General features: G+C 60.7%; 1 protein-coding gene and 1 pseudogene across 1 annotated transcript in view; one reads left to right on the top strand and one right to left on the bottom strand.

Annotated features, from left to right (window-relative positions):
- PLXNB1 (plexin B1) overlaps nt 1-11,837 on the bottom strand; it is a 30,182-nt gene that overhangs the window by 7,501 nt on the left and 10,844 nt on the right. The window contains exons 10-28 of the mRNA XM_010851967.1: nt 10,839-11,653; nt 10,524-10,646; nt 9,587-9,709; nt 9,104-9,197; nt 8,845-9,017; nt 8,543-8,694; nt 6,561-6,666; nt 6,264-6,400; nt 5,780-5,956; nt 5,221-5,392; nt 4,825-5,067; nt 3,098-3,274; nt 2,871-3,019; nt 2,302-2,402; nt 1,989-2,206; nt 1,666-1,844; nt 1,442-1,508; nt 1,106-1,252; nt 112-280 (exon numbers count right to left, since the gene is read on the bottom strand). Coding sequence (XP_010850269.1) covers nt 112-280; nt 1,106-1,252; nt 1,442-1,508; nt 1,666-1,844; nt 1,989-2,206; nt 2,302-2,402; nt 2,871-3,019; nt 3,098-3,274; nt 4,825-5,067; nt 5,221-5,392; nt 5,780-5,956; nt 6,264-6,400; nt 6,561-6,666; nt 8,543-8,694; nt 8,845-9,017; nt 9,104-9,197; nt 9,587-9,709; nt 10,524-10,646; nt 10,839-11,653 — 3,522 coding nt within the window. The remainder of the gene's footprint in view (nt 1-111; nt 281-1,105; nt 1,253-1,441; nt 1,509-1,665; nt 1,845-1,988; nt 2,207-2,301; nt 2,403-2,870; nt 3,020-3,097; nt 3,275-4,824; nt 5,068-5,220; nt 5,393-5,779; nt 5,957-6,263; nt 6,401-6,560; nt 6,667-8,542; nt 8,695-8,844; nt 9,018-9,103; nt 9,198-9,586; nt 9,710-10,523; nt 10,647-10,838; nt 11,654-11,837) is intronic.
- On the top strand, nt 9,860-10,316 carry LOC104997249 (annotated as a pseudogene).

Below are 11,837 nucleotides of genomic sequence, written 5' to 3'. Positions count from 1 at the left end.
AGAGTCCCCCCGCCTCCCCCCGCCCCCCAGTGATAAGATGACCCTGCAGAGCTGGTCTAGGGCCAGCCCTAGCCTCGGGATACCCAGACCACCCATCCCCTCCAGCCTTACCGACATCCAGGGTGCGGGGATCTGGCCGCTGGGCAAGGGGCACTCCTTTATAAAGCTGATCCAGCATTTTCTCCTTGGCCTGGGAGATGGTGTCACAGTCCAGGACCTTCACGGGCACGCCCTGGGCTTCTCCTGCTCCGTGCCCCACAGCCAGCAGTGCGTTCAAGGTCTGTGCATGACACGTGGGGGCAGTCAGGGCTCACGGCACACGCGGGACGACCAAGATGTCAAGGCCAAGGACGGGGACAAGCCGTGAGGAGGCCACTGCCTCTGGCCTCCAGGCACCACACAGTCACCCGCTCGTGTCTCTTCACCTGCCTGCCTCCCCACAGACAGCGGCGCCCTCCACCCCGTGCCCAGTGCACTAGCGTCTGCTGGGTGAATGGCAGGAAAAAAATGGGAGAGCACCAGTCCCTCTGCACTCGGATCCCCAGGCTCCTTGGCTCAGCCGGTCAGGCCAAGGAACCTGAGAAAACCTAAGAAAACCTGCGTAAGAAGTGGAGTTCCTGCCAGCTGGCCAGAGGAGCAGGTAGGCGGAGTCTGAACGGGATTTTCCCCAAAGGAACTCCAGGCAGGGCACCAAGGGGAAAGCAAATCCAGAGGGAAAGGATGGGCAGGTCTGCCAGGCTGACTCCCAGCCTGGTGGGCTCAACCACACACCCCTGGCTGAGACACGGGTCAGGCAGACACTCAGGCCCCGACACAGCAAGGACCTGGGCTGGCTGCTCCCTAGACCCTGGCTGTGGGTACCCTGACTCCATTCCAAACCTGGGGAACCTCTGAGCCCCGAATCTTCAAGGTCTGGCCCTCAAGCCTCTATCCTGTAGCCAGCCAGAAGTTAAGCTGGCTCCAATCAGATGCAGACAATCACACGTGGTCGCGCTGCTCACCCTCATGGAGACTGACTCACCAGCAGGCATGCATGCACATGCGCGTACAAACACACACACACACACACACACACACACACACTCTCTCTCTCTCTCTCTCTCACCAGGGGCCGGTACTCCACATCCTCTCGGAGCAGGCGGTTGTCATTCAGGGTGTATTTGGCTTTGCCGGTCACACTGTCTACTGGCCCTTTGTCCACTTGATGCTTAATTCCACGGAAAAGCATGTACAAAGGCTCCCCTACTGCGTCCTGGGGAAGCAGCAGGCAGTTAGGGCTCCCGGGGCGGGTGACAAGCACGGGGAAGGGACAGGATGCAGGCCACAGAAGGCTAAAGGTGACTCAGGACGTGCTGGGCAGGGGCGTGCAGGCCAAGAAGCTGTGCGGGTCAAATCCCGACCCTCCCTGGAGGGGAGCCTCGTCCGCCTCTGCCTCGCTCACCCTCACGAAAGTGTAGAGGCAGATGGACATCCAATTGGTGAGCAGCTTCTCCACTACGGTCTCTGTCCTGGGATGACAAGGAGGAGGGCAGGGCAGAGTCAGCAGGTGCAGGGGCGCCCAGGGCTGTCTATCTGGCAGACCCCACACCTGGAGGGCCTGACTCAGGTCTTGGCTCCTGCTGTCCCCGACCACCCGGCCCCGTGGCTGCTGGAAGACACACAGACCTGCGCAGCATCAGCTTGGGATTCTTGGCCACATACTGGGCCACCAGGTCACTGAGCAGGGTGCGCAGGATGTCAGTGAAGTACTCCAGCTTTCCATGCAGCGCCACGGTGAGCAGAGACGCCACGTAGGCGCGGTCCCGGGCTGAGAAGGTGCGCTGGCTCTCCAGGGTGTGGATGAACTGGCGCCAGGGAGAGGGGACAACGGGTGGGCAGGGAGGGCAGATTCAGAAACGGAGGGACTGAGAAGGGGCGGGGCCAGAGGACTCGGGGGCTCCCTCCCCATCCCTGGAGGGTCGGGATGGAGGGGCCAGAGGGGCTGGCACCTTGGTCAAGAAGAGCTTGCTGTTGAGCAGGTTGGACAGCTGCCCCAGCCCCTGCTCCACGGTGGGGCGCCTGCTCTCAGGCACGCCCAGGTCCCGGTGCAAGGGCGACTCCTGGTGCCCAGGGAAGAAGACCCTCTCAGCATACACCTTGTAGTCGAGGAAGGGGATGCCGCTGCCCAGAAGATCACTGGTGAGGTCGGTCATCTCGGTCATCAGGTCTGTGGAGCAGAAGAGGCAGGTCTGGGTGCAGATCCTAGGAGATGGGAGCAGGCTGGGCACAGAGCCCTGGGGTGCGGAGCCTGGGCAGCCTCACCTGTGAACTCCTTCTTGCAACGGTCCCGCACGCTGCTCTCCAGGTTCTCCAGTTGGATCTGCACTTTCTTATAGTCCCTCAGGGCCTGCTTGCTCTTCCTCCTGCTCAGCACCAAGGTCAAGGCAGGGAAGGCCAGGGGAGGCCTGAGCCCTTGCAGGGTCCCATCAGGCCCGGGCCCACCCTAGTCTAACCCAGCCATTCCCAGCAAGCCAGGGTCTAGTTAGAATAATTCAACCTGTCCCATCCTAGGCAAGTCCCTCCCACCCGTGACCCAGCCTAGTCTGAGATCAGTAAACTGTAACAGGGCCAAGTCCGGCCCCTGGCCGGCTTTTGTAAATAAAGATATGTTGGAACACAGCCACGCTTGTGTGTTTGTACACTGTCTGCAGCCATTGCCAGGCTGGAATGGCAGAGCTGAGGCACTGCTGCTGAGACCACCTGGCCCACAAAGCCCAGAATAGTCTCCTGCCCTTTCTAGGAGGTGTTTGCCGACCAGTGGTCTAGTATGCCCCTTCCCAATCCAACCACCCTGCCACCTGCCCGGACCAGCCACACCTGGCTATACTCACCTGTACATAAGGACAATGATGATGACACCCAGAGCCAGGAGAGAGGTGCCCACCCCCAAGCCCACCTGGGCTGCCATGGGAAAAGCCACGGGGCTCTCGCCATCGTACTGCACGTGGCCCAGGGAGAAACGAAGGTTCCCCATCTGCACCTGCAAGAGGAGCCTACCATGAGCGCGAGTTCAGTGCACGCCCAGGGCCCACCCCAGCCCAGCGCTTTGCCCACTGACCGTGAACTCGGGCAAGGCGTCGGGCGCCTCCCGGAGGGCATGGTGCCGGGGGAGGGGCTGCTCCATGGGAGGTTCACAGTACAGGTGGTGCCGGGTCAGCGTCTTCACCACACACGGGCCGTCCCCGATCATGGCCACCACCTCCTCCTTGGATATTGCGAGGTCCAGATTCTCCCCCTGGAACACGGGGTCACCGATCGATCACTCAGAACTCTTCCCTAAAGGGAGGAGCTAATGGTCACTCCCATCTTATCTCCCCAAATGCGGGAAGGACGGTCCTGAGACCCACCCGCAGGAGCAGGGTTCATGGTGTCTCGGCGCTTCTTGCCCTGCACATGGGGTGACAACCCCATGACGTTTTCCAAGCTGCCTCCTGACCTTTTCTGCCCCTCTCTATCCTCCTTCCTTTTCCTGGAAAAGTCTTAAACTTTTCCAGAGCTATAAATCTGGAGAATAGGACTTGCCTGGTGGTCCAGAGGATGGGAACCCACCTGCCAATGCAGGAGACATGGGTTTAATCCCTGGTCCGGAAGATTCCACAAGCCAAGGAGCAACTAAAGCCCATGGACCACAACTACTGAACCCCTGTGCCCACGTGCCATGCAGCAGGCGTGGGCGGAGCTTGTGATGAGAGGCCCGAGCCCCGCAACCACAAAGAGTGGCCCCCACTCTCTGCAACTGGGGGGAGCTTGCACAGAATAAAGAAGACCCAGCACAATTAAAAATAAACATAGGGACTTCCCTGGTGGTCCAGTGGCTGAGACTCCGTGCTCCCAATGCCAGGGGCCCGGGTTCTATCCCTGATCAGGGAACTAGATCCCATATGCCACAACTAAGAATTCACATTCGCAACTAAAGAATCTGAATGCTGCAACAAAGACGGAAGATCCTGCCATGCCGCAACCAAGACCAGGTACGGTCGAATAATAAATATTTTTGAAAAATAAATAAACATAAATAATGTTTTTAAAAAAGGATGCAATGATCTGTGGGGAAAACAAAAAAAGAGGAATCCACCTGCCAATGCAGGGGACATGAATTCAATCCCTGGTCTGGAAAGATTCCACATGCCGTGGGGCAACTAAGCCCATGTGCCACAACTTCGGAGCCCATGAGACCCAGAGTCCGTGCTGTGCAACAAGAGCAGCCACCGCAGTGAGAGGCCCGTGCACGCCAACTAGAGAGTTAGCCCCCACTTGCTGCGACTAGAGAAATCCCATGCAGCGACGAAGACCCAGCGCAGCCAAACAAACAAACAAACACTTAAAAAGTCTGGAGAACATAAAGCTGGGCCCAAATCCTGCCCAGGGACCTAAGGGAGCAGAGCCCCTGTGTGTCTGCTGGCTCACTGGGTGGGCAATGATGGGCTATCTACCTCTGGCCTTTCAGGGTCCCCAGCTACTGCGTGCATCAGAACACGCGACAAGTACATGTCTGCGTGAGGCAGGCTGCCAAGTGGCAATCAGCCCAGGCACCTACTATGTACCTGCTCACCACAGTGTGTGCCAAGCCATTTACGTATTGTTATTCAGACACCTGCCACAGAGCGTGTCAGGACCCAGGCCACAGGACCCAGTCCAGGCACCCCACCACCAGCCCCCTCAGCAGCCGCTGGGTCCATGCCCCGGCCCCTGCTCTGCTGTTGTGCCGTCTCTGCCATACACAGCAGTACTGCCTGGCAAAGTGAAGGGTGTTGGAGCCCCACCCAGTCCCATCTGAAGCAGTACCTCCACAGAGAGCACACTCCCAGGCTTGTGCCGGAACGGTGCGCTGGGATCCTCAGGGTTGAGGGGCTGCAGGATGGGGTCGGCCTCATAGGAGAAGGGCGTGGGGTTCAGTGTCGCAAAGTCAAAGACCAGGTTGTCAAGGATAAATTCCACACGGACCCAGGGGTCCTCAGGCAGGCCTGGGAGGGCCGGTGTGTGGCATGTGATGAGCTGGGAGGAGTTCACGTGGCAAGGCTCCTCAAACTAGGGCAGAGGTAGGGAAGACGGGGAGGGACCGCTGAGAGCACACACGAGGTGGGCCACAGCCTCCACTGGTGCCCACCCCCACGGCCGTCCAGGGCTGAGCTGGGTGATGGCAAGCCCGGTGCAGGCGGGAGACGCCCACGGGGGTCTTACATGAAGGCCGCCACAGGACACGCCGGGGGAGCATGCTGTCTCTGGGACCACTCGGCGCCTCCGCTCAAGCCCCTGGCCCGGCCTTGACGCTCTCATGGCCACAGTGACGCGGATTCTTGGTGTCTGTACCACATCTAAATTCTGGCCACAGACCCGGATCTCACGGCCTCCACTGAAAACACAGCCCAGGAACCACTTATGGCTCATGTGAACCCTGGGCGCAGCCCAGGCCCCGATGTTAGGTCAGCCCCAACCCAAACCCAAAGAAGGGGGTGACTGAGGACCAGATGGTTGGATGGCATCACCAACTCAGTGGACATGAGTTCGAGTAAGCTCTGAGATGGTGAAGGACAGGAAAGCCTGGCGAGCTGCAGTCCATGGGGTCGCAAAGAGTCAGACACAACCGAGTGACGGAACAATATACCCAAAGCCCCACGACCCCTCTCCCCACCAGCACTGTGGCAGGTGAAGCCCCTGCTAGAGCCCTACAAAGCCCCATGGACTGGAGCCGCAAAGACCTCGCTGCCACTGCTCTGCAGCCGTGCCCTTGGCCCAGCACCTGAGGAAGCTCTTGGTGGGGCTGGCAGACGTGACATTGGGGTCCGATGTGTACTCGAACTGGCTGTGCTGAAGCCTCCGCTCGGCGGCCCCAAACCACACAGCCACAGGGAGTGTGGCAGGCGTGGGGTGCGGGCTGGTCTCGCATTGCAGCTGCTCAGCCTGCTGCTCCAGCAGCCTGGGGAAGGGAGGGAGCAGTGGGAGGCGGGCCAGGCCAAAGGGGGCACCGGAGTGGGGAAGGGTATTGCAGGACTCAGACCCGCTTGGGCCTCAGTTCACTCCCCTTCAGTGCTGACTGCTGTCTCCACGGGTGACCCTGGAGGTGCACACCACCACCCCCTGCCCCCCAACAACCCCGCACCAGGAGGGGCTGGCTGCTTCCTGACTCGGTCCCTGTCCCCCTTTCTCCTCTCCCCAGCAGGCCACCCCCTCCATCTTCTCCCCGGGGCACAAGGATGGTTGCAGGATGAGGAAGCAGCCCTCACAGGTGACAAGGCTGGTCGCCCACCACCACTCGGATGTCCTCCAGCCGCCCGGTCAGAAGCTTGGAGCCATGCAGGGTGAGGCTGGTACCCCCAGCTCTGGGGCCTCGGGCAGGGAAGACGGACTGCACCTTGGGGTCCTGTGGGAAGGGGAAAGGAAGAAACAGTCAGGCCTGAGGCCAGAAACAGGGAGGCAGAGGGACCTGGATGTAGCGCAGAGGCCCTGGGGTGGGAGCCCCAAAGGCGAACCAAGGGGCCGGAAGGAGCCGCATGAGGGGTGGGGACCGGGCAGCCAGGCACCTGGTAGGCAAAGTCATGCTCTGAGACGCCACGTCCTCTTCCTGGTACCTCCACCGTCACGGCGCCTGCCACCTCCTCCCTGCTGGCCCCGGTGATACACACGAGGCTGTGGGCACAGGGCAAGCTGAGGCGCTGGGCCACGCTGAGGACCCCTCAAACCGACCCGGCCGCCCCCTCCCTGGCCCACTACATCAGGTGGTCTCCCTGCTCCCGACACTGACAGATTCTCTTGCTTTGGAACAAATTCCTTAACAGCTTGCCAGGAGGCTCTGCCATCTAAGAATTAATATTTGTGGTTCGATCCCTCAAGTCCAACCCCAGACCTCCACTGACGAGGAGAATTTCTCTCTCTGTGGGACACAGATTTACCAAGGGACCCTGTAATGCTGGGGGCAGGGGTGCGCTGAGAGTTGAGTGGACCTGACTGGCGACCTTCACCTCGGCGCATAGCATCAGTTACAAGCTGGTGATACCTTGGGACTTCCCTGGTGGTCTAGTAGTAAAGAATCTGCCTTGCAATGGAAGGGACGCCGGTTCGATCCCTGGTTGGGGAACTGAGATTTCACAAGTCTCAGAGCAACTAAACCCATTCACCGCAACTACAAGAGTCCATGAGTTCATGTACCACAATGAAAGATTCCCAACACAGCTAAATAAATATGTGTGTGTGTGTGTGAGTGTTAGCGCTCAGTCGTGTCCAAATCTTTGCGACCCCATGGACCGTAGCTCACCAGGCTCCTGTGACTATGGAATTCTCTAGGCAAGAATACTGGAGTGGGTTGCCATGACCTCCTCCAGGGATCTTCCCAACCCAGGGATCAAACCCACAGTTCCGGCATTACAGGCAGATTCTTTACCATCTGAGTCACTAGGGAAGCCTGTATGTATGTGTGTGTGTATATATATATATATATGTATATTAAAAAAAAAAAACACCACGGTGATACAAACTTGACTTCCCCCCAAAAAAACTTCCGAACGCCTCTAGTCAGGTCTGGGGTTGGACATGAAGGGAAAGTGAACAATCTAAGAAATGTTAGTTCTCAGCCAGGAAACAGAAGCTCGGGGCCAATCACTCTCCAGAAATTGATGCCCGCAGTGGCTGGACTCTGACATTGTCACGGTCACTGTAAATACCCCCAGGGAGCAGAACCACCAAAGTGTGAACTCCCCGGGAGAGATTTCCGCTGGAATGCATTTTGATCATTTTGTACGGCAGCTCAGAAAGGACTTTGGTCTCGTGGTTCTAGGATCATTAACAGTCACCCCAAGCTGTTAGTTATAGTACATTTAGTACGTTCTGGCGGCAAGGACAAGCTCTAGGAAAGTCTTGTTGAAAATCAGACCACGGGGCCTACAGATGCAGACCTCTGCAGGAAGTGGGAGAGGTGGTCTGAGGATCTGCCCTGGGGTTTTGGACCCACTAGCCAGGTAACCCTGACATCCAGCAGGTTGGGGACCTGTGGCTTAGAGATGTCTCCTTGGCCTCATTCTGTGTGTGCCTCTGGGACCCTGTAACTACCAGCCTGTAAGCCACAAGCTCCAGGAAGGTGGCAGGGGTCCCGGAGCCTGGCACTCAGCAGGTGTGTCACAAGTCAACCTTCCCACTGAGGAGCCCGCCAGGGGCAGTGCTTGGGGAAGAAGTGCCAGAGGGCGGGAAGGTCAGCCCCGGAGCACAGCGCCGGCTGCCACAACTATGTCCATGGTCATCTGGAAAGCCGGCTAAGCACACTGAGGCTGAGCCGGGAAGCAGAGCCACCAGTCAGCTCTGGGCAGGGACTGGGCTGCAGGCCAGGAAACTGCAGGTTCGTGCACCAAGCCAAGGCCTCCACAGCAACCTCAGCCCTGAGACACTGTGACCAGAGCCAAGGGAAGCGGGGAGAGGGGCGCGCAGACGAGCCGCAGGTGGACGGCACTCAGCCGGAAAGCCAGCCATGGAGCCCACGGGGTGTCCCCTGCTCCTCTCCGTGCAGCCCACTCACCTGCTGGACACCTCATACTCCTGGGCGTCCACAGCACAGGGCACTCCAGCCACTCTGACCGTGTCCTGCACATCCTGCACGTGCTGGCCCAGGTTGGAGCCCCTGATGGTGACCCGGGTGCCGCCGTCTACAGGCCCAGTCAGTGGCTCCACCTGTTCCAGGGCAGGGACTGGTCACCTCTGTGCACCTGGTGACCAGCCTGGAGAGACAAGAGACAGCCCAGCCTCTTCCACCTCTCTGCCCCCTGAACCCACAGCAGCACACCCCCACTCTTGAAGGGATGCGCCAGTGTTTCAACTCACTGAGTGGATGACGGGTGCTGGGCACTGGGTGACCACAGCCTCAGCCTCGCCACAGGCCTCCTGGGCCATGCACTGAGGATGCTCCCCCTTGCACCACACGCAGCCGTACTGGGGCAGGGCGGTTTGGCAGCGGCTACAGTCCTCGTGGCCCACGGAACAGTCATAAAGCACCACTGCGGGGTGGAGAGACGAGAGTGACAGGCAGGCCGGGAACAGCCCTGTTGCCTCCAGCCAGTCCCCGCAGCCCCAGGCGGCTCACCGTGCAGCCCATCCACGCTGTCCACACGCAGACGGCCGGCCCGGCGCAGGAACAGCCCCACGCGGAGCTCTGGCTGCAGAGCCTCATAGCTGAGCTGGAGAAACGGGAGTGGGGTCAGTGCCCGGGCTCAGGGGAACCACTGGGCCTGGGGAGAGGGTGGTCAGAGAAAGGACCAAAGTGTGTGTTCCCTTTGTGGGAACACAAAGCCGCAAGTCAGAGATGGGGTACAGGATCCCCCGGGACACAGGGTCAGAGCAGAACCCCTGGGGCACAGGGTCAGAGATCAGAGTAGGACTCCTGGGCACAGGGTCAGAGGTCAGAGAAGAACCCTCGAGCACAGGGTTAGAGATCAGAACTGGGGTACAGGACTCCCTTGGGGTCACATGGTCAGAGAGTGAGCTGGGATGAGCATGGCGCAGCCAGCGAGCTCAGTCGCCGCCCTGCGGCCAGCCTGCAGCCAGTGCCCAGGACTCGGGGGTGTACCTGGTACGGCCGACACGTGATGTGGCACCGGGTATCTGGAGGCGGCTCACACTCGACCCGGGCCTCAACCACCACCTCCCGACCCTCCAGCTCCATCACACACTCGTGCTCTCCTGGGCTGTCCTGGGGGCAGAGGACATGGCGGCGGGGGCAGCTTCAGGAGCTGGGCCTGGTGAGCTCTGCGGGGCCCCCAGCACAGTCCCTGGGCTGGGATCGAGGCCTGAGGTCACGCTCTCCCCTCCTCGCCGGGACTTGTGTCTAGTTCACTGACGGCCAAGGAGGCCACTGCTTCCTCCTCTGGTGGCTCAGGCAGTAAAGAATCTGCCTGCACTTCTGCCACGACAGCCAGTGAAGAACAACAGCCAAGGCTCTGCACTACCTCGGGGCCGTGGGCCTCAACAAGGTCACAAGGCGGCCAAGGACGTGAGCAAGCTGAGGCACGCCGCAGCCGCCACCTCACCAAACACACCAGGTTCGTGCGGAACACAAACCGGGAGGCGTGTGGCTTCGCCCCTCATGAGCGGCGGGCCAGGGAGCTGCTCGCGGTCTCCAAGGACAAGCGGGCCCTCGAGTTGATCAAGAAAAGGGTGGGGACACGCATCCATGCTAAGATGAAGAGAGGAGCTGAGCGACGTCCCAGCCACCATGAGGAACGCAATAGCCAAGAAGGACTGAACCTTTCCCCTCCAAGCACAGTAAACCTTTCCAGACAAAAAAAAAAAAAGAATCTGACTGCAACGCCATAGACCTAGGTTCAATCCCTGGGTGGGGAAGATCCCCTGGAGAAGGAAATGGCAACCCACTCCAGTATTCTCGTCTGGGAAATTCCATGGACAGAGGAGGGTGGAGGGCTGCAAAGAGTCAGCCACAACTGAGCAACACACACACACACACAGAAAGGAGGCCATGGCGACACCCACACACGGGCCACACACACCTGGAAGAGGCGCAGGTTCCGGCCCAGCAGTCGCACTTCTCGCCGCACGTGGACGGGCATCAGGCTGGAGCCCTGCACGCTCTCCACACAAGGGCAGGAGGCTGCCCCCCAGGTCGCTTCCTCCTGCAGCCCCAAGCGCAAGGCAGTCTATGGCACCCACCCGCCGTCACAGCGCCCCCTCCCCAGGCAAAACCCTAGGGGACCCGGGCAGCGCAAGGTGGCGCACCCCACTGTCCGCCCCATCCCTCGCCGGCAGAATCATGAGGTGGGCCCCCATCCCCTCCCCTGAGGCCCCCTTCCTGGGCCGGGTCTCACCAGCTCCCCGAGCCCAGGGGTGTCGTACTGGTAGTCCAGGCTGGACAGGAGGATGAGCGGGGCGGGAGGGCCCTCGTGCTCAGCGGAGTCTCCATCACCTGAGAGGAGGCTGGAAGTGGAGAAGGCGGGCATATCACCCCCCGTCCACTCGTCCGCCTCGGGCAGCTCGCCGCCTTCTCTCATGAGCCAGTCCAGAGCGGGCTTCGTGGAGCCAGCGGCCCCTGGGAAAGTGGTGGTGGGGGCAGAGCCAGGGGGGTGGTCCTGGGGGCCCACGGAGGGGAGGGCCTCAGGGCCAGGCTCCACAGGGGCGGGAGGCAGGGCCGCTGCCTCAGAGGGTGGTGGGTGTGAGGCCAGCAGGTCCTCAGGGGTGGCCAGGGGTCCTAAGGCCGAGGGGGCGGGCACAGTGGGGCCAGGTGTGCTCTGGGGGCTGGAGGGGGCAGGAGGAGGGTCCCTGGGGAGAGGCGACTCCGTGGGAGCCGAGGCAGGGGTGGGGTCAGTTCCTGCCCATGGCACCCAGGGGCTGAGCGGGGAAGGCCTGGCCCCGGGGGGGACATCGGAAGCTATGGAAGGAGTGTCCACAGGCAGGGTGTCAGGAGTGGGAGTGACCATGGCCTGGGGGGCTGTGGGTGGGAAGGAGGTGGGTGCATCTCGGGCAGGAGGGGCCGGGGAGAGAAGTGGGCTCTGGAGGGGGAGGCAGAGAGGGACAGGAAGGGACAGGAAGGGCCACTCAGCAGGCAGGCGCGGGAGCAGGCGGCAGGCAGGCAAAGGGTATGTTAAAAGGAAAGGAGACCAAGGAGAAGAGAGACAAAAACAGCCCATTAATTCTCCAGAGGGGATGGGAGGGGGCAGGGGGCAGGCTCTGGGGCATCTGTGCCAAGGTGGGGCGCAATGCCCAGACCTCTCCTGCCTCTTAGCCACTAACAGCCTCTCCCGAAACAGGTGGGATGCTGACAGCCATCCTCCAGGGAGCAGGTCCCACACGGCAGCTCAGGTGCTCGT

The sequence above is a fragment of the Bison bison genome, unplaced genomic scaffold (genome assembly GCF_000754665.1).
Source record: "Bison bison bison isolate TAMUID 2011002044 unplaced genomic scaffold, Bison_UMD1.0 scf7180017864304, whole genome shotgun sequence".
Classification (NCBI taxonomy): domain Eukaryota; kingdom Metazoa; phylum Chordata; class Mammalia; order Artiodactyla; family Bovidae; genus Bison; species Bison bison.
The sequence above is the reverse complement of the archived record's forward strand: the minus strand, read 5'-3'. Positions and strand labels throughout refer to the sequence as shown.